Source organism: Nansenia antarctica (genome assembly GCF_963989245.1).
Source record: "Nansenia antarctica genome assembly, chromosome: 14".
Taxonomy (NCBI): domain Eukaryota; kingdom Metazoa; phylum Chordata; class Actinopteri; order Argentiniformes; family Microstomatidae; genus Nansenia; species Nansenia antarctica.
In genome coordinates, this window is record NC_137684.1 from 22,719,247 (window position 1) to 22,740,005 (window position 20,759).

General features: G+C 41.6%; 2 protein-coding genes across 2 annotated transcripts in view; one reads left to right on the top strand and one right to left on the bottom strand.

The window, feature by feature from the left end:
* Positions 1-1,256: 1,256 nt before the first annotated feature.
* On the top strand, positions 1,257-18,017 carry LOC308170244 (protein mono-ADP-ribosyltransferase PARP12-like). The gene is made up of 12 exons (XM_080545013.1): positions 1,257-1,603; positions 2,364-2,499; positions 3,071-3,329; positions 4,634-4,780; positions 5,136-5,268; positions 6,678-6,852; positions 9,498-9,618; positions 9,836-9,932; positions 10,358-10,439; positions 10,598-10,728; positions 10,867-11,018; positions 16,631-18,017. The coding sequence occupies exons 1-12, from the start codon at positions 1,287-1,289 to the stop codon at positions 16,906-16,908; spliced, it is 2,028 nt and encodes a 675-aa protein (XP_080401139.1). The 5' UTR covers positions 1,257-1,286; the 3' UTR covers positions 16,909-18,017.
* Positions 18,018-20,578: 2,561 nt separating this feature from the next.
* Positions 20,579-20,759, bottom strand: part of tbxas1 (thromboxane A synthase 1 (platelet)) — a gene marked incomplete at its 3' end in the record, with an annotated part of 67,195 nt that continues 67,014 nt past the window's right edge. The window contains exon 13 of the mRNA XM_080545044.1: positions 20,579-20,707. Coding sequence (XP_080401170.1) covers positions 20,579-20,707 — 129 coding nt within the window. The remainder of the gene's footprint in view (positions 20,708-20,759) is intronic.

Sequence of the window (20,759 nt, forward strand, 5' to 3'; positions counted from 1 at the left end):
TGAAGTGGCCTTGTCCTCTTGTTATAACAAGCGTGCACATTGTCATCACCACTATACGGTAGGCCTATAGCCTACTGACGAATATAAATAAATCACAGGTCATATTTTCTGACTTATACATAGCCTATATCCCAATTTAAAGCTCATGTACAGGCTATTTAAGGACTTGGGAATACTTTTTAGATTAGTCTGTTTTTTAAAGAATAGGTTAAACCTAGTAGCCTAGGTCGCTGTCTGTCGTCGTGCTGTAGGAACAGAGGACATTCGCACGGTTACAAATAATACATACAGTTCAAAATAGCGCACTACTCCCCACTAGTACCACAGTACAAGATCTTAGTATTAAGAATGCATCTGTTGAGAGAAGGCTCTTTGCAGCGAGCTGCGTCTCACTGACATGCTGAGCTGATGCTGGGCCTAGCTGGCCATTCAGAGGCAGAGGCGGATAGGAGGGAAAACAGTTAAAAAACTGAAAACAAGCTGATTCCTGGTTAGAACCTCTTGAGTGCAATCACCTGCTTCAAACTGCCAGGGCCTTTCTCATTAGGCTGCTGAGGTGATGTCCTTGGGCTGCCGTATGAGCTCATACCTTTTTGAACAACAAATAATTAATGGCAATCTTGTTCAAGCATGTGGGTGGGTGGGGGAGAGACGCCAATGTCAGTGTGACCAGGAAGGAACAATACTTGGAGATCTGGTTGTGCTTTCAGAAAAGTGTTATTTTTTAGTATGACAAGAAGAACATATGAAAAACTAGGCCTTATTGAAGATGAGGGGGGTGTCAAGATGGCTGTAGCAAAAGTAATAGAGGGCTTTTAGCTCCTCATACATCTGTGGTTGTAGTCGTATGTGAAAAAAGAATAATGTCCTGAAGTGGACATACAGGAGGTTGTTAACTTGTTTGCTATATTACAGTAACAGTGCCACCGTGTGGCTCTGTAGGGTATTGTCAATCAGCCTACGTTATTTCACTTCCTGGCTGTAGGTTGAATACAATTGAAATTAAAAATGGAAAAAACTACATAAAAACCAGAAAACCAATCATTTATTATCTTGTTATTATGTGTTTTTTGTTTTACTTCACCCTATTATGATTAATTTGCATGTTCATCAGCAAAACCAAGTTTCTTTTAGAATGTAAATCAAAGCATTTTCAGTTTCGTTTCTCCCAAGTGACGAGTTGCCCTTTTAATTCTGTGTACAAGAGAGGAAGTCATCCAGATCCAGCAGCTGATCATCGGAAAATCCCACTTTTCTCCCTGTGCAAGCCGCAATAAAACGCGATCATGTCCTCAGTCGTGTCTCAATATGTTACTCAAATCCTCTGCGGAAATCAGGGATGTCTGGATTTCAAACACCTCGATCGGGTGATCGGTCAAAGGTTCACGGTGGCTGATGCGGTCCTGATCGGAGTCCTGTCCAACAGCGAGAGGTTTGCCATCCAGGAGGGCAGAGGGAAGGCTGGTGGTCGCTTTATGAGCCCCGACAGTGTGATTGTCGCCAAGACCCCCCTGAGAGTCTGTCAGAGCCCGTCTGGGGAGTGTGATCTCTGCGACAATGTCCACCTGTGTCGGTACTCTGTCTGCGGGAACTGTAGGTTCGGGTAAGTGATTCACTGGTTCATGATCAACCCTATTAACATGTCGTGACGTTAGAATTATAAGGTTCTATCTCCATTCTTGGTCAAAATTGAGTTTTTTTTTTTTTACATAATCTGATCCATTAGGTGTTTATTATCATTAATGCCTGTGTGGTGTTCTTTTTTAAAATGTTGACATTTTTGAGTTAGTAATTCGTAAAATACAAAGGTTCCATCGCACAAAACATAATGGAATGTAAAAACTTTGACGCTCAATATCTCTGAACTGCCCTAAACGGAGATAGAACCTTATCATTCTAAACGGAGATAGAACCTTATCATTCTAAACGGAGATAGAACCTTATCATTCTAAGATCACGAGTTTACTCGATTATTTGCTTAAGCTACAAGGATTTGATAGACGTGTTTTAATTGTCATATTCTAGAGTAGAGGACTACTGTGTTTACTCATCGTAGACTCATAAAGTCAGACTCTCAGATGAGAGGTCAAGGTTAATCATATTGACATTTTGTTGTTACACAGTGGGGATTTAGTTGCTATGGTGCTATGGTGGGCCCATTGAATAGTCATGAGTCATGATAAAGCAATGTTGTTCATCTCCACAGAAACAAAAAACATTGTCCTCTAAATCTAGAAACTAGATTTCTACCAGAGTCCTCTAGCTAGACTAACTCCATTGTTGTTACTGTAGTCAGTGGACCGTAGCCTATGCAAACATTATACACTGATGTAATGTTGAATATCTTTTTTGAACCCATACAGAAACAAATGCAAACATCCACACAGCCTCGATTCCCCAAAGAATGAGGCTGTTTTGAGGAAGATGGGTCTTCAGGAGCTGGGGATGGCAGAGGTGTCTACGCTGCTGCTCCAGAATGACCCCTACCTGCTGCCGGAGGTGGGTGGTCCTGAGAATGTCCTCAGGCCCTCTGACTAACTAACGCAGACAGTCTGGTGCAAGAGGATGGGTTGGGCCAGTCGCAATTATAAACCATACTCCTTGTTTCTACTTGCTTTGCCTACTTCTTTAATATAATACTTATATTACTCAAGTTCAAGTTCAAGTTTATTGTCATATCATGTATTACAATGACATTCTTCAGCCTCGTCTCTCTGTAGTATCACACACAAACAGCATAGCCCAGAATACAAACAAACAACAATACTGTACTACTGTTAGTATGAAAGGCAATACCTTGCCTTTTGGTAAAGCATCACCATTGTATTCACCCATTAAAACTGATGGTGGCTAAGTAGTTTGAGGAGAGAGACAAATTGGGGATGAATTTGCTACTTTCAATTTCACATTTAGTTCTGCAGTATCTGAAACTGAGATATAGGCTACTATAGCCTACTTATACACAGCTTAAGCTGATCTCACTATGAACTGCCCTGCCCTGCGCTGTACTGTACTCTACTTTTGACTTCATGTTTGATCATTTCCCTTTCTGTTCCCAATCTGTTCTCAGATCTGCTCACATTATAACAAGGGCATTGGTGAACATGGCTCCTGCAGGTTTAACACCACTTGCACCAGTCTCCACCTTTGCCTGCACTTCCTCCAGGGTGACTGTAAGTTTGGGGCAACGTGCAAGAGAGCCCACACCTTCGACGCCCCCACCATGAAGATCCTGAATGGACGAGGGTTCAGCCCAGAGAACATCAGAATCCTGGACAAGATCTACAAGAACAAGTTCCTGATCCTCGGTCACAAAGAGAAACCTGCTGGTGAGAGGACTGGTTCATTTTTTTAATGCAAATTTCAGGGTTGCTGGGGCTGGGGAGAGGCTGTCTGTTAAACAAGCTTTGTCAGAGCAATGCAATATTTTGTGTCAGGTGCAAAAATGTGGGCACCCCTGGTTTAAATGTCTGTTACAATTAATCTCCACATGATTGAAAGCAAACCTGAACACTAAATGCTCCAAAGTTAAACATGACACCTTTCTCTAAATATTAAAGCAAGGTTTGTTTTAATTTGACATTTTTGAATTAAGTTTTTAAATGATAAAAAAGGAAAAGGGCCCTGTGCAAAAGTTTGGGAACCCTTTTGGATTATTCTTTGTTACCTTTTGAGAAGATGATTACTAAGGCCCAGACCAAAGTGATTTACTTGTTACGGCTTCAATGAGTCAGGTGAATATAATTCCAGGGTTGAACTATATATTCTGAAGTAACTCCATGCCTTCTAAAGTATCTGACTGCGGTGGCTGTTGTGTCTGGTGTTTTAAACACCATGGGTTCAAGCTGCAAGCTGTTGTAGTTGCACGAGGAGGAGTTACAAAGTACTAGCTGGCAGGGTTCCCAAACTTTTGCACAAGGCCTTTTTCCTTGTTTTATTATTTTGAAACTGTAAAAAGTTAATCTTGCTTTAAAATGTGATGAAATGTGTCATGTTTAACTTCGTACCATTTAGAGGTTAGGTTTGCTTCTTTTCACTTAGATATTAATTGTAAAAGGCATTTTGACTAGGAGTGCCCACATTTTTGCACCCCACTGTATACTTGACTATGACTATGCTATGTGATACTATATGTATAGACTACACTTGAAATTACTGTGGTGTTCTCACAGTGCTATCAGAGGAGAGCTTTATTGACAGTGGCTAGTGTTGGACCTTCGTGGACTTAGGTGTGAAGTGTGTAGTCAAAAGGGGAGATCAGACCACCAGAGTCTTTTAATGGTCTAATACAACCTGCATAAGAGAGAGATACAGCAAACACACAGGGACCTCTGAGGGGACCTAGCGCTGGTTGTCGGTTGATAGCAGAAACCACAAGCAGTGGAAAAAAACAGAGACAATCATGACCTCCCTCAGCCCCCTTCTTGCTCTGTTATCCGCTGTGCTGCTGGGCCTGTGTGTAACCATCCCCAAGGTCAACATGCTGAGAGGCACCAGCAGCCTGGCCTAAGACCAAAGCTAATCCTTCTGGGGAGCAGAGAGACAAGACGGCTGTAGCAGCTTCTGTAATGCTAATGTAATGCATTATGTCCTGTAACATATTAATCAATCAGAATCCCTCTCCCGTCTCTAGTGTCCGTCCCGTGTTCAGCCGCCCCTGCCCTGCCCGTGGTGAGGAGGCGTTCCCGCCAGTCCTCCGGCAGCACCTCCAGCTCGAACAACGAGGCCGACGCCAACGAGATCTGCCTCTTCTTCATCCGCAGACACTGCAGCTTCAAAGGTAACATCTGGACGGACATTTTTAAATCAGTGTCGATGTTTATTGATGTTGACACTAGAACAGCCGCGAGGGGTCATTCGATATTGATATGCTATGTGCGTTCTACCACCCAGTATCCTTACATTTTCAAAATCACGACAGGATAAGCTAGTATACAGCTATTTTGCCGTTTTTCTGTGTAGGAAGCAGGCTAATTTACAAGTTACAAATGTACAACTAGTGGTCGGTGTGTGTAAATAGCAGCTTTAGCAGCATTGTAAAGAGGGGCTCTTTTAGTAGGTAAAAAAGGCACGGCTGTAAGTGTTTGAAATGTCAAGTTTTACAATACTGACTTTGTTGTTGTGTTTTATGTCAGAGAAGTGTGTTCGTGTTCACTACCACCTGCCTTACAAATGGGAGATCCTCGACCAAGACGGGGTCACCTGGAAAGACTTGCCCAATGTGGAGGATATTGAGGAGGCCTACTGTAACCCTGGGAACGACACAAGGTACAGTAGTCAGCTTTTACTGTACAGTAGGCTGTACCAAATCTAGTCTGGAGGGTGTTATACTAAATTCTAAGATATGATCTAATTCAACCTACGACCTTTAGGGGCGGAGTCACAGGGAAGAGTAGGGAGTGTGGTAAAAGTAATGGATTAAGTGGGGGAATTAAGGGAACATTTTGTGAACAACTTTGTCTTAGATACTTTTTTGTTGTCGTTTTGTTATCTTTTAATTCCCATTTCTAGAAATTCTTATTCAGGTCACACTCCTATCATGAGACGTCATGATCTCCCGATTTCATATACCATAAAATGTCCAATTAGTGCAGTCTCCAATAAACGCCTGTCTTAATAGCCGGGCCACTAATGATGTTGAAGCAAATAAGTGCCTGTTGATTAAAGCAACTCATTTGATTCTGAGCTACAGTACCATGGCAACATTACCAGTATGTATTCAACAGTCTTGGCAGATTGTTTACGGCAGTCTTGTATGGAAATAATGAATGACCATATCTATAAAAAAAGTAATATCGTTTTGACACATTTATTGTAGGTTAATAATGTCGATATAATGTTGCTGGATATTTGTTCTCGCAGGGTTGAGCCGCAGTTTGGCGACAGCGGGTGTAACAGAACAATATATCATATTGTCTGTCTACAATAATAGCATGTCTCCAATACACCCCAGGTTACTAAAATATAAGTTTTATGGTATCTTATACGTATGGATTTATGAACATGCTTTTTCGTAAATGTGGTATTTTATAGCCCTAAGTGTCCTGTTTAAGTAGTTACATAACACTTGATGGTTCATGTTATTACAAATATATTGAGAAGCTATTCGTTAATGCTATTATGCTACCTTACCATGTCTGAAATGTCATGCCCAAATCATCTCAAAGTCATTTAAATCAAGTATGGTAGTTGAGTCTTTTCAGAGAAATTAGGGTGATTTGGGCATGACATTTCAAACATGATAGTTAAGGGTCCATTGACTTGCATTGGTTTTTGGTTATAAATGCCAACAGTTAGTGAAGTTACTGATACTGATACACAGATGAACAGAACCAAAGTGTGGGTTGAAGTCAGTCCTTGGGTCCATATATGATTTTGTCATTTGGATGAACTGTCCCTTGAAAGGGTTATTTCGTTTTCTGACCTCCAGATTATATTACGAACGTGTGGGCATATGAAAGTAGCCTCTAAATGTGCTCTGTCGATCAAAAGCACTATCACTTTACTCATGAAGGACTTGAATGTGTGCACTTATTATGACATGTTAGTAGTCAATCTTCCTCAGATTTCTCATTCCAGAATACATGCATACCATAAGTACTCATAATAAAGTACTCCTGATATAAGTATTACTAGTAGTAAATGAAGGAAGTGTGCTTCTTCTGTCCCTTCTCCAGTGGAGGGAGGCAGCCTGTCAACTTCCTGACAGAGGTGATGACGTGTGGAGGGTCCCCCGTCCGCCGCCTCTCCACCGCCTCATCCGTCACCAAACCCCCCCACTTCATCCTCACTACGGAGTGGCTGTGGTACTGGCGGGATGAGCTCGGCCAGTGGGAAGAGTACGGTTTGGAGGTCAGTGCAAACACTGTACATGGTTTAAATGTGTGTGTCCCTTCTCCACTTCACTGTACATGGAGATCAGTCATACGGTAGCTGTACACTCACCGAGGACTTTATTAGGAACACCTGTAACACCTTCTCCTTCATGGGGGCCATGTTAATACCAATCAATCATCACAAAGCAAAAGTTGTGTCAAACTGGTTTCATGAACACGACTTTAATGAATGTGCAACAAACACTATGTGCAATATGACAACCCTTGTGTACATAAGGTTCAGATATAGGAAAAGTTAGGATATTTATAGCATAGCATAGAGTACAGCACAGTGTTTTATTGTATAGTATAGTAGTATAGTATAGTAGATAGTGTACATAGCCTTTATTTATGTAAACCAGCTCTTTTTCCCTCTTTTATTTTACCCTTGGCTCTCTTGTTTTTAGACTTTTTTCCTAGCACCAGGGGAGCCCCCCCTCCTAAATGTCGTTGTATGGTACCTGTACTGTATTAATGACAATAAAGACCATTCATTCATTCATTCATTCATTCATTCATTCATTCAATGAGTTCAATGAGTTCAGTGGTCTTCCCAGTCACCGGATCTGGATCCAATAGAACACCTTTGGGATGTGGTAGTATGGTCAATATCGCTGAAATTGTGTATGTTAAAACAATGGTCTCAGGGTAAGGATGGGAGGAAGTTAATCACTTACATATGAGGTGACCCAACCTGGCCAAAGCAAACATGAGTTTTTGAAAATAGACATGGGTCATTGAAAGTGCTTAAATTCCCCTCTCTCTCTCTCTTCCAAAAATGTTTTACTTAGCTCGTCAACTAGTAAATAAGTCTCTGTATTGCTTAACTTGACAGATATTTCACAATATATTGTTTTGCTGTGCTGTGGTAGAGAAGGCAAGAGACCATCTAGTGTTCACACATTCAAGCCTCTCTTTTTAATTGTTGTCTGTGAGCGGATAGTTCCTATTATATAAATTGTCATCTAGATCTGTCTCAAACTATGTCCTTGAATTTGAGGGAATTGAGTCTTGAAAGTCCTCGAAAGGTGCTTGAATTTGATGTTTCAGAAGGTGTGGGAACCCTGCTATCTCCTTGTTCTAATGATGAACGTCAAACGGGTTGAGTTGGTTTTCTTCAGGATATAACGTTTATTACAAACAGGTAGACTACAGGTCTCTGTCTCTCTCCATCCAACAACTCAACAGATGAACACAGTGAAACAGTCATAGATATATGTTCTCTCTTCTCCCAGTTGTTGACCATAGTACCCCTTCAGATCCACCTGCCCTCCCCCCTAGGCTCCGTTAGAAGAGCAGAAGTCTACCGGGTCAGTGACCTTGACGACTCCTACTCCTATAGATAAGGCTTAGTGGGTGCTAGCTGGAGACACTGGGCCCTATTATGCACTTCTTAACTTGCCGTCTTGAATGAATGAATGAATGGACTTTATTGTCATTGCTACAGTACAGGTACCAAACAACGAAATTTAGGAGGGGTGGCTCCCCTAGTGTTAGGAAAGGAAAACGCAGAAAACCGCACGCATAATAGCAAAGTGGCCTTGACCACGCCTCCACGTCTTAAGTTTAGATCTACCGCCTCGTCTTATTGCTTAAGACTTATGGGGCCCTATTATGCACTTCATAAGTCTTAAGCAATAAGAGGAGGCGGTAGATCTAAACTTAAGACGTGGAGGCGTGGTCAAGGCCACTTTGCTATTATGCGTGCGGTAGTGGGCGCCTAAGACCCGGCGCTAAGCCCAGAAATTAGTCATGGGTGTGTTTTGGGCGTCTTCTCAATCAACCCAATCAGCGTGCCATAATAGGGTCCACTGTCTCTACAGCTGTTAAGATGTGTTCTCAAAACATCGATAGGATTCTCTTGGAAGCCGGTGTCCTGTCTTTTCATAGTATTCCACCCCATTCTAAGCTACCCTACAATGGATATACAATGGATATATAATGGATATATAATGAATAGAAATATTGATCACATCTAACAATCCCCCCTATGACACAACCTGGGCAAAGCAACATGTATGCGCAGGAGACACCGGAGGAAGTTAATCGATGAACAAATGTGGCCAGAGCAACGGGGCCAAGGAAGTTAGTCAGTTGTGTTCATGTCTTGTTGAGTCTTGTTCGGGAGTTGCTCTGGAGACCAACTCGGCTTTTGTTACTGGCAAAAAACCAACAGCTCCGTTTTTTTGTACGTTTATTTTGAAGTATTTTAGTAAAGTTTTCCACAACAGTAGAACGGGAGATTCAAACCTGAAAAGTCTGTAGGAATTGTGTGATGCAATCGTGTCATCATGGACCAGAATCTTAAAGCAATGTTTCCATCATCTTGTGAAATCAATGCCACAAATAATTGAGGCTGTTTTGAGAGCAAAGGGAGGCCCTGCCCTGTATGGGGTACTGTGTGTTCCTAATAAAGTGTTCGGTGAGTGTATATCCTGTTCAGATGCACATATTTGACATGACAATGAAAGAGGAAGTTGGCTAAAGCAGAAAGTGAGACTAGGCTAACCTGTCCTTCAAAGGGAAATTCATTTGAAAGGTAATACAGTAATTCACCTTCCCATTGCACTGTGACTTTAATGCATGCTGGTGGTATCATTGAGCTGTGTGGTGTCTCTGTAGGCTGATGAGGAGAAGATGGCCGCCGTCACCTCTCAGACCCTGGAGAATGTGTACCTGGCTGACGCAGACAGCGAGATCCCATTTGGTGCTGGCAATCACAAGTACATCCTCTATTTCAAAGGTACAGTAAAACCCAGCGACCTCTATCCAGCCTGTCCTACACTCGTAAAGAAAAAAGCAATTCAACAATCCTCTTTTTAGGGCTTCATGTGCTGTACAACACTTTCGGAAGCCATTTTCTCTAAGAGGATACCTACAAAAAAAAAGATATAACAAGAAATCTGTCTCGTGGTTTTCGTATTGGTACTGAATTTCTTTTGCCGTTGTCTCTGGTTCAGAGATGCATCAGCAGAACGTTAAATACAAAACCAAAAAAGAGGTCCGAAGGAGGCCCCGCTTCATCTCCGCTCAGGATGTGGAGGCCAAGCTGAAAGGGTAGAGTGTCATATTATTGTCGTCTTCAATCTCCACATGTCCTTGTGTTCCTCATCTGTGTTTGTGTCCTATCTGATAGTTTTTCCATGACTTTTCACTTTCCATTTAAACATGACATAAGGACATTCAGTCACCGTAACTGGAAATGACCAGTAGATATTGTTATAAAAACTCATTACCCAGCCTACAGGTTAGCTCTCTTCCAGGAGTGCTAAGCTTGTGTAAAAGCTTCTGCAACTGGTCTGGATGTGTGTGTACGTGTCTAAACTGCACCCTGTAGCGACCTAGCCTAGCTATTCCTAACAGTATGGTACCATTTTACTGGACTGGAGTTAAAGTCTGTATACAAATGTATGTTTTGGTTATCTAATCTATATCTGAATCAAACAAAACTTCCTGTGTGTCCGTCTCCATGGTAACTGTAGTGTGTCCAAAGAGAGTTCCAGCTCCTCTGTGGCGGTCCCTCCACACTGGGACAAGGGCGCCCTGCCCGACTTTACATACAAGGTACACACACACACACACACACACAGTTTGGATATGGTAACATGTTGGTGGTCAGTTTCATAGGGTACCTATGATTTCAAAATACTTACCTGTGCAGAAATATCTCTTACCTCATGGCCCCATGAACCATATTAAAAGTGTTGTGTCTTTTTCTTCAGCTCGTTCCTCTATCAAGCTCCAAGTCCGAGTACAAGATGATAGAGAGCCTGTTCAAGCGCACCATGACCAGTAGCGTCATCCGCCGCATCAAGAGGATCCAGAACCCCGCTCTCTGGAGGGTCTTCCAGTGGTAAGTATATCAATACATCAAAGAAACATGCTAAAATATCCTCTGATCTTAAGTGTTTTCTGAATGTTTTGCTTGTGTGTGTGTGTGTGTGTGTGTGTGTGTGTGTGTCTGTGTGTGTGTCTGTGTGTGTGTGTGTAGGCAGAAGGAGCAGATGATGAAGAAGAATGGAGGGAAGGCTGTGGAGGAGAAGCACCTCTTCCACGGCACAGAGCCGTCTTTCATAGACCCCATCTGTGAGCAGAACTTTGACTGGAGGATCTGCGGTGTCCATGGAACACATTATGGCAAAGGTGAATGTTTCTCGACCACTGTATCAACATTCAACTCAACCAATAGCTAATACATGTACACACATTTTCACTGCTTCTTTCTCTGCTTTCTTTTAAAGTTTAAACATGTCTAGGTTAGGTTTAGGGAATTCTTTCTAAATTCCCAAGGGGAAATTGGTTTGTCAATCAATCCAGCAGCCACCATGAAACAAAAGAACATTTCTTATAACATCATCGGGCCTCCTCATCCAACCCAGCGCCAAACTCTGATCTTTGGGTACAGAGCCTTCAGTGTGGCAGCCCCCACCCTCTGGAACTCTCTACCCAAGGACATCCGCGACTCTCCAACCCTGGACATATTCAAAACTGCTCTTAAAACCCACCTTTTCACCAATGCATTCAACCTTTAGTAGCTGTTTCACTGTTTCTTGTTTTGTGAGTTTGTCTCTCTGGCTCTGTTCTGTTTGTCCCATTCCCTTGTAAAGCGACCTTGGGTCTGTTAAAGGCGCTATATACATTTAAGTTATTATTATCAGTGGTGCAAACAAAAAAAAAATCGCTGTTTTTACCTCAAAATAGGTGACCTACGTGAATCATGCAGATCTGCAAAAAAAATATTTGGGGAGGGGGGGGGGGGTCTACATCTCATCTCATCCAAGTCACATGATGCCCAAGCTAACATCTTCCTGTCTGCTAAACTCTGCTGCAGTTGAAATAAAACGTCTTAAAAAGTTCTTAAGATGGATGTAGAAACATAAGAAGTAATCAAATAAAATAACATAGAAGTTACTGTATGTCTATGTTGCGATAACTTCTCAACAGGAATTTACAGGGTTCGTTCAAACTATCGTAATTCTTGAACTATATGTGCAATCGAAAAAAATCCAACAGTTTCTGAAAGCACAGAAGTTGCACTCTCTAGCCATTTAGGGTTATTACGGTAGTTCACCAAAAAAACTAATGCACTGACCTCAAAGTGTCATGGAGTGATTTGAAGAGAAGCAGTATTTTAGCGGTGTTTTATACTTTAGTGAGTTTCTGTACATACAGTATATGTTTGTGATTGTGAAATGTCACAAAGACCATCTAGGCTAGGGTAACCAATCCACCTAAAAGTTTCATCGAGGACGACGATGTAAGTGACGAAGGACTGATTTCTTCTTCTGAACCAGGGTATGGAGGTTAGTTCTAGCGAATTTACCTGATAGAACATCGACATGCTAGAAACACATAACTACACATAATTAGATGATCATTATAAGTATTTAGTGATTGTTAAACTGTTGTTTATTATATCGAGTGGGTACTTTACAACTTCAAGTTTCGTGTTATGAAAAAAACGAGTCTGCGAGTGGTTTGCCCTAGGCTGCGTTCGTAAATTCGCTCTGGAAATCTGATCAGCAGTCGTGGAATGCCTCTTGTCCAATCAAATTACTTGGTCCCTTTATGACGTTGAGCCCAGTGCGCAGAGCGAATTTACGAACGCTGCCCGAGACTGTCTCGGGTCCCCCTTTACCTCGCTTTTAACCTGCTGCTACATTGATTGATTGATTGAAAACTTTATTAGAAGATTTGCAGAAGTAGGTACATGAAAGTACATATTACATACAAGGTCAACTAACAGGATAAAAACCCAAGAAAGCCACTGGCTTATTTCAATTGGGGTCCTTGATTCTCAATTCATCGTTACATGTAAGACAGACAAAAAAGCTAGTACTATCTACAAGATAATACAGACAAATAACTATTACTATCTACAAGATAAACACACATCCATCATGGGAAGAACAATACAACAAAACATAAGGTATGTACAGCGGGTAGGACAGGTGGGGACATACACCACAGGTGGGGGCGGGGGACAAAACACCAAGTATGTACAGTGGGTAGTTCGGGTCTTTTAATCTGATTTTTGATTTAGAGGGTCCAGTTACGGATTGCAGCCTCCTGTAAATGTTTTTTGAGAGTGGTTTTGAAGGTGGGCAGTGTTTTGCACTCCTTTAAGATTATAGGAAGGGCGTTCCACATTTTTACTGCATAGTTTGCAAACGAGTTTAACCCCTTGTTTGTGGTGCAACGCGGTTGAACGTGGTTCGTGGAGCTTCCTCTGGTGTTGTATGTGTGGACGTTGTTCACTTTTTGGAAGTATGTTGACAGGTACTTGGGTGTCTTTGTGGTGTAGCGTATCTTGAAGACCAGGCCCAGTGCAAGCTGCTGCACTCTGTCAACTACTCGTAGCCAATCAAGGCTCAAAAAATGAGCAGCGGTTAGATGTGTCCTAGGGTTGAGACCTAGCAGAAGCCTAACCAGTTTATTTTGGGCTGTCTGGAGTCTTGTTTTATGGGCCTTTGTGGTTCTATAGTACCATGATGTTACGGCATAGTCGAAGTGACATTGAATGAGAGCTCCTGATAGGGTCCTCAGTGTGTTTTTACTGACAAGTGAGGATATCCTGTACAAGAATCTAGTTCTATGGTTAACTTTTTTGATTACTTTTGCTGCCATTTTATCTCCGGAAAGATTTGCCTCTAAGATGGAGCCCAGGTATGTAATATCCTCTTTTCTTGTGATATTAATGTTACCCACTTTTATTTTAAAATTTTCAGCCTTTCTGAGTTTAGATGGGGATCCGTATAGGATGGTTTCAGTTTTACCTAGGTGTATTGATAGTTTATTGTCAGCTAGCCAGATGCAGATTCTACTCAGTTCAGTGCTTAGCGCTTTTTCCACCTGCAATATGTCCCTGTCAGAGACCAGCAGAGCCGAGTCATCCGCGAACAGGAATAAATTGCAATCACATGCTGATGACATGTCATTCACATATATTAGGAACAGTAAAGGTCCCAAAATGCTTCCTTGTGGAACGCCGCAGGTCACTGGGAGGGGGGGGGACAGTGTTCCGTTCACACTAACCACCTGTTCCCTCCCCTCTAAGTAGGATTGCATCCAGCTCACCGATGTTCTATCGAACCCTATTGCTTTCAGTTTATCTAACAATATGTGGTGATCTACTGTGTCGAAGGCCTTCTGGAGGTCCAGCATGACCATGCCGCAGTACTTGCCCGAGTCCACCTCATGGTTGATGTGGTCGTTCAAATAGAGAAGGCATGTGTCAGTGGAATGTGATGTTCTGAATCCTGATTGAAATTCATACATCAGCTTTTTTTCGGTAAGGTACCTATCGACCTGTTCATAAACTATTTTTTCCATAAGTTTCGAGATGGAATTAAGAATAGAAACAGGTCGGTAGTTGCCTGGGTCTAATTTGCTTCCTTTTTTATACAGTGGGGTTACCCTTGCTATTTTAAAGTCAAGGGGGACGTGTCCCTGTTTGATGGAGAGGTTTATTATGTGGGTGATGATTGGGGTAATGGAGGCAGCTGAGTCTTTTAGAAATCTGGCTGGAATATTGTCATGGCCCGTGGCCTTTTCTGAGTGTAGAGCGCCTAGCTTTTTAAACACCTCATCGTTTGACACCATGGAGAGTTTAAAATCATCATTGCGTACACCCAGTTTATTGTAGAACTCACGGATGTGCTCTACACCATAACGCCCTGAGTGGGGTGGTAGATTGTTAACTAATTTAGTGGCTATGGTTGTAAAGAAAGTGTTTAAGCACTTAGCCACATCCAGCTTGTCTGTAAGGAGAGAATCACCAGATTTGATGCTGATGTTTGTAGACCTGGTTTTGAGTTTTTGACTGCAACCTAGTTGGCTATTAAGTAGCTTCCAAAGGTCACGTGGTTTGTTTAAGTTTTCTTCGATTTTGTTATCGAGGTATTCTTTCTTAGCAGATTTGGTCATGGTAATTACCTGATTGCATAGTTTGTTGCATTGTTTTTTAATTTTCTCAAAGTGGGTTTTGTGATCTTCGTTTAAGTGTTTCACTAATTTTGATTTGCATTTTTGAACTTCAGAGCATTTTAGGTCTCTGACTTTCATAGCATTTAGAATGTCCGAATTCATCCATGGTTCCGATCGGGTTTTAACCCTGGTGGTTCTCATGGGGGCTATACTGTCAATAATATTTAGGAATTTGGTTTTGAAACCTAGCCATGCCTCTTCAACCTGTGTGCATTTTAGTTCATCAAACCAGTCTTGATTCTCCAGTTTATGGTTTAAGGCCTCACTAGAATAGGATTTAAGGGATCTAGTAGTTATAGTTTTATGACCGCCAGCCTTGGGTTTTTGTTTTTTACGAGTGCAAAAGATCATGTAATGATCACTTAGCCCACATACAATAACCCCACTCTTGGAGATTTTGGACTCATCCGATGTTAGAATGAGATCTATGGTGGTTTGAGTAGAAATACACACCCTAGTGGGTTTGGTAATTTGTTGACGGAGACCGTGTAATTCAGAAAACCTAGTGAAGGATTTGAAAACGGATGCTTCATTTCTGAGCATGTCCGTGTTCAAATCTCCAATAAGAATCTTTTCCACACAGTCAACGTCATCCAAGCACCCCTCAAGAATATCATAGAAATCACTCTGATCGGGAGGTCTGTAGATAGAACCAACCAGCACCGGTTTTGCTTTGTTAAAGATAATTACACTGCTTCTATAACATCAGGATCAGACAAAGGGCGAGACTTTCAAAAAAATTTTTTTTTAATGGCTTCTGTGTGCTTTAAACTTGCGTAGAATCGATTTTATTTTTATTTAAAAAGTCCGACCGGAAAATGTATTATTGTCGCCAGACCCACTGCGTGGGAATACGACGCGTGCAGATGAGAGACAACATATAAAACAAAACTTATCGCACACTTATTGCTCGTGTAACATTGGTTAAGCTGCGCCCAAAACCCCGATATTTTGCCACGTGAAATGATAAGACAAGAGGCCTCGATACGATAATCGCCGTAGGAGGCGATTCGACTGTAGGCATGTGAAGTTAGAATTTCTTCAAACTTGCAGTGGTAGCAACGGTATGTGTGGTTTAGTAAATATAGTGTGTGTGTGTGTGTGTGTGTGTGTGTGTGTGTGTGTGTGTGTGTGTGTGTGTGTGTGTGTGGACCTCCTGTGAGAGGTGTGTGTGTGTGTGTGTGTGTGTGTGTGTGTGTGCCATATCTCAGTATGTAGGCTATGCAGTGTAAGTGAGTGTGAGTAAGTGTGTGAGTTTATTCTGTTATTTATGCTATTATATCTAATGTGTTGAGAAGCAATGGAAATTAATCAAGAAATTGATAGAGTAGGCTAACTTACATTATCATTGTTCTATATGCAACAGAACAGATCACCCAGCATTGCTAATGAAAATAATCAACGAATGTGAGTCTAATGCTCAATAGGTCTTAAAATCTATTAAAAGTGGTCTTATAAAGGTCTTAAATGTAACTTGTTGAAACCTGCAGGAACCCGCATAATTATTTTGAGAACAGGTTGCTTACATTAATTATGAGGGTGTTAAGGTCAGGGCCATCGCTACTTACACGCGCATCATTGTTAGACCACTGTTAATGATAGAGCTAACCATCTACGGGCAAAAAAAAAGTGTCATCTTTTTGGACCATCGCCAGTTTGCACCCCTGATTATTATTATTATTATTATTATTATCTAAAACAATCACAAGCAAATTACTGCAGTGTATCGAGGCATTTTTCGATGACACAACTTATTGTTGTTTTTCCAGGGAGCTACTTTGCCAGAGATGCGTCTTACTCCGACGCTTACGCCAAGTCTAAGGCCGGCAAAGGCAAGAAGATCATGTTTGTGGCTCTAGTCCTGGTTGGAGAGTTCACCAGGGGAAACCGCAGCTACATGCGCCCCCCTGAGAAAGGAGGCACCAACAAGGGCCTCTACGACAGCTGCGTCGACTCCGAAAACAACCCATCCATCTTTGTTGTGTTTGAGAAACACCAGATTTACCCAGAGTTCATTATTGAGTACTCTACACTTACCCTACTCTAAGATCTACAGGTGTCAATGTGTTGTGCTCAGAGCAAAAGCTGCTCAGGTTGACTTCATAATTACCTTACAATGTCCTCAATGAGAAGAATATGATATGAAAGAGGTTTCTTTAACTGCCTATTCGGTTGTTAAGTTGTGACGTGTTTCCGGGTCCAAAGTTGGCTGACGCTCTCTCTTTGAAATGCCGCAGTAATAATAATAATTCATTATATTTATATAGCGCTTTTCCGAGGCTAAAAGACGCTGAGAAATATGGGGAAAACGGGAAAGTGCTGTGTCCCTTGTTGTATGAATAGATCCGAGTCTAAAAAACGATTAAACTGTCATTCTACCGCTGTAGTACTCTGGTGCAGGGATTTTCTGGTTTGGACCCGGAAATTGCTAAACGTCACGTTTGACGTCAGACTTAACAACCGAATAGACTGCCTACTGGAAGCTCGCTGACTGTATGTATGACTGTTGGTGGGTCTGACTCTGTCATACTTCTTCATGTCTCTGGGAATCCTGGCAGAAATGCACAGATGAATTAAAATGTCTCAAAGGTAGATTTGTTTAACACTGTCTTTCTGATTACTACTGTAATGGTGAAAAGTGAAAGATTAAACCGTGTTCATAGAGATAGAAATGTTATTCATTTGGATATTGAATAACAGTCTCGGTTATAGCCTAGATTTTTCTCCTGTGTGAAATACAAGACTACAAGTGTAATAATATGAAATGTAGCTTTGAATTTACATTGTATATACATTTCAGTAAATGAAATAAGTAGTCGTGTGCACTCTTTCGGCAGTTATTTTCAGCCGGCGCAAAATGTCCTATTGGCAATTTGTGTCGGCGGTAAGAGGTGCAATTACTACAGAGCTAGGGTGCCGTCTCACTGCACTCAGGTGGGTGGTGGACCAGTAATAGAGGTCTTGTTCATGACAATGAGCAGGTCAAGTGCCATCAGCTGCACTAACAATTCAGGCCTTGAAAATAGCACTGATATTTCTGACACCCCACCCTAGTGTCACTGTCAGAGGCTGCATTTGCACTAAGACTTTTATAGATGCTGTTATAACCATACATGGTATAGAGGATAATTAATAATCATGCAGCTGCCTAATGCTTTGTCTGTGTTTGCAATAAAGTTTCCTAACTCCAAAGTCCCTATCAGCATTCATTTAACCATTGCATGTACACTTTCATTGCATGTCATCATTTTCATTTTGAATTCAATATGCACATTTCAGCAACTAACCACTGGATACATGCTGTCTTTCCCTGAACTGATCACAGTGAATGAATTATTATGCGACATGAAATTCCAAAGCAACACTTGAAATCATCACAAATAACTCCCTTTCATTGGGAGGTACATTATATACACATTCAAGTTTCAGAAAATATATTCAGTAACATCAGACATCAACTGGAGTGGGAATATGATGTGGAGGGAGCTGATATTATTGCCTTCACTGTATAATTGTTCACTTAATTTGTTCAGTAGAACATTGACTCCAAAACAAACAAGTCATAGTCATACCAATATAAATAGCACAACAGCATTCATTAGAAGATCAATGTGTGGTAAAATAATAACAAAAATAACCAACAATCAAGCAATTGGGCAAAGGTAAAGAAAATTCCCATGATAATATCCTAGTTTGAACCTGAACGCAGGGTTCGAGTTATAAGCTGAGCTTTATGGGGGTCTCCAAAATAACAGTGCGAAATGTTCTCATGCACGCGCGCGAATCATGCCCACACAGCGTTGGGACTTACAAGTTTTAATTAGCCATAGGCTACTCATTTCACCACATCAACAGCACCACATGAAACAACAGCTATAAGCGATAGTCACGGGTATCTCGGCCAATAATGTTGTTGTTTTTGCTATACAGTCCATTCACTTTCCCTGTTAGCACGACACATTGTCCACATCTCCATTTCCAGTGACATCGCACCTGACATAAATAATCATGTATGCTCGTCCATGAATTGCGCTTTCATCTAATGTTATGCTACTACGGGAATCAAGTGATTTGACATTAGAAATGAATTTGTTTAATCTCTTGTACAATGTGCTCTACAATCTGGGCACATGAATGATCGGATCGGTGAGCAGGGGCCAACTGTCGCGCCATTCATCTCATTAAGTTTCATAATTGGATTCAGTTTTGTATAAGGCATCCTTTCTTTAGCGACAGTATAGGCTGCCCTGAACGAACTAGCTGTCTCCTTATACATACTGGAGGTGAGTTCTGCTACTTTCTTCGGAAGCACTTGCTTTTGTTTGAGCTCTGCTATTTCAACAGTTTCAACGTTAGGTGTCATAACAGGTGCAGCTGAATTCAAGTTTGGTTTCTTGGATGAAAACCCGAAACTTTCCAGGCTTGTCGACTCGGTCGGCAGCAGTGGCCTTTTTTGGGGCGGCATGATAGCTAGCTACTGAATGTTTTCTTCTCAATAATCGTGTTTTCACGTTCGCAAGCTCTCAACGATCATATTCTGCTGTTGCACAATATTCTACTGCGCCCCATAGTGTCTTGGTGGTAAAGTGCAGGCAGTCAAAGGCGTACTGTCATTCACAGGAGATTAATGCTGGTGCGCGTAGTTCTTTTGGAAAACGTGTTTATTTTAGAATATTTATCATATAAATAAATATAAATAATACTCATTACATTGACATTTTTGATCAAATAATGGTTGTGGTAATATATTATTAGCGACCCCCACAGATGTATGATTTTACTGCTTTCATGGGAGCTCAGACCTTCCTTATGGGAGCTCAGCTCCCATTGGCTCCCACATAACTCGAACCGTGCCTGAACGGTTAGAATGGTTGTTTGTTGTCATGTGTGTCATCCTTTCCGACCGGGTTGGACCAGTTTGAAGAGAGTTGTTGCCTTTGCTAGTTTTGCAACATGGAGGAAAAGGGATAATGGATAAGAAAAAAAGTAAATAATTCCGTTTTTTTGGTGCTCTGCCCAAGTAAGGTATTTGATTGGTTAAGAGATGTCACTCATTTCAAACTGGTTTCCACCCCTTTCTATCTACTTTCTATCTACTTTCGACCCCTTACTCTATCTACGATTTCCCCAGGCTTTCCGAACTAGGAAAGCATGTATGCATGTAAGTATGCATATATGTATGTAAGCATGTTTGTATGTATGTAGTTCAGAGGTCAATTTGTGCAGTCATCAGTTATAGTTAACACAGAAGCCTTTTACCACAAGTCCTACCTCCCCCCACTCTCACTCCCCCTCAGTCTTCTTCTCTGTCGAATCACTGTGGCAATCAATGTGCCATTGGCAGGGGCCTTAGGGAGGGCTTGACCTCAGCCCAGCACACTGCCTGATTAAAAAGGTGGGCCGCCCTTGGTCCGACCTCACTTTTCATGTGCTAATTGTCATTTATCATGGGGGCATAGTAATGGCCGCTCCTCTATTCACATTCAGTCCGTCCCCCATTTCGGTCCTCCAGGGATGAAAGCACAGGGACAAAGATAGACACTTGAAGTCTTCTTTTAAAGTGAAAGAGCTGCTCTATGTGTGTTATCTAACTCATGTATGGTTCAGTATGTACGGTACATCGTTAGAATGAGCAATCGTTGGATGCTTGTACCATATTGATGGAGCTGTATCTATCTTTATGGGTTGCAGCAGTTTGATAGACAAGAAGGGAGCTTCTATTCTTCTCCAGGAGTAGTAACTGTAGGGGGAGTAGCTGTCTCTCCTACCATCTCTCTTTTAGTGATTTTCACATGAATTCCATTCTTGGGTCCGAGGGTAGTGAAAGACTTCAACTCTAGAGGAACCTGTAAAGAAAAAGACATTGTTAGATGCCTAAAACAGAAAGACACAGTAGAG